Source organism: Corvus brachyrhynchos, unplaced genomic scaffold (genome assembly GCF_000691975.1).
Source record: "Corvus brachyrhynchos isolate BGI_N302 unplaced genomic scaffold, ASM69197v1 scaffold15, whole genome shotgun sequence".
In the NCBI taxonomy this organism is placed as follows: Eukaryota; Metazoa; Chordata; class Aves; order Passeriformes; family Corvidae; genus Corvus; species Corvus brachyrhynchos.
In genome coordinates this window covers 800411-801071 of record NW_008238349.1, presented here as the reverse complement: position 1 = coordinate 801071, position 661 = coordinate 800411, and the positions used below count along the sequence as shown (strand labels likewise).

At 50.5% G+C, this 661-nt stretch overlaps 1 protein-coding gene across 1 annotated transcript in view; it reads left to right on the top strand.

Moving 5' to 3' along the window:
- The window catches only part of AUTS2 (autism susceptibility candidate 2), a gene marked incomplete at its 5' end in the record, with an annotated part of 567626 nt that overhangs the window by 539977 nt on the left and 26988 nt on the right, over positions 1 to 661 (top strand). Inside the window, one exon of the mRNA XM_017735278.1 lies at positions 490 to 653. Within this exon, the coding sequence (XP_017590767.1) occupies positions 490 to 653 (164 nt within the window). The remainder of the gene's footprint in view (positions 1 to 489; positions 654 to 661) is intronic.

The window sequence follows — 661 nt, the reverse complement described above, 5'->3', positions numbered from 1 at the left end:
ATGGAAAGAGAGGTCAGTCCCTGGCACAGCTGCCCGGGGCAGTGGTGCAGTCAACAACGCTGGAAACGTTTAAAAAACATGTGGATGTGGTACTTGAGGATATGATTTAGTGGTGAACATGGTTGTGGATTGAACTTGGTGATCTTAAGGATCTTTTCCAACCTTAAGCATTCTGTGAGAAGGCACAGAGCTCGCGTGGCATTTGCTCCCTCAGTGGGTCAGTTCCCTCGTTTGTTCTCTCAGTCAGGGAGTGGTGATGAGTAACAACGCTGGAGAACAGCAGTGTTGAACAGAGTCTCTCTTCTCTGCCACGTGGTTTATTTTGAGGAGAGTTACTGGGGCAGATGGATTTGTTTCAGTTTCACGTTGACCTGGACAGTTCTTGATGGAAACAAAATGGAACTTCCTAGAGTGTGAGCAGCCCAGCAGTGGCTCTGGGTTTGCCCGTCTGCCTCACGTTTAACCATCTTCTCTCTGTTGTTGTTGCAGATAAGGAGTTGGGAGTTGGCGCGCTTGCTGACAATGACGACCCTGGTGCTAGGGGCCCAGCTGTCCCCAAAATATCAGGACTAGAAAGGAGCCAAGAGAAGAGCCAGGACAGCAGCAAAGACCCAATACTTGAGCCTGTGGTGCCTAAAGACCCCCGTCCTCAGGTGACGCC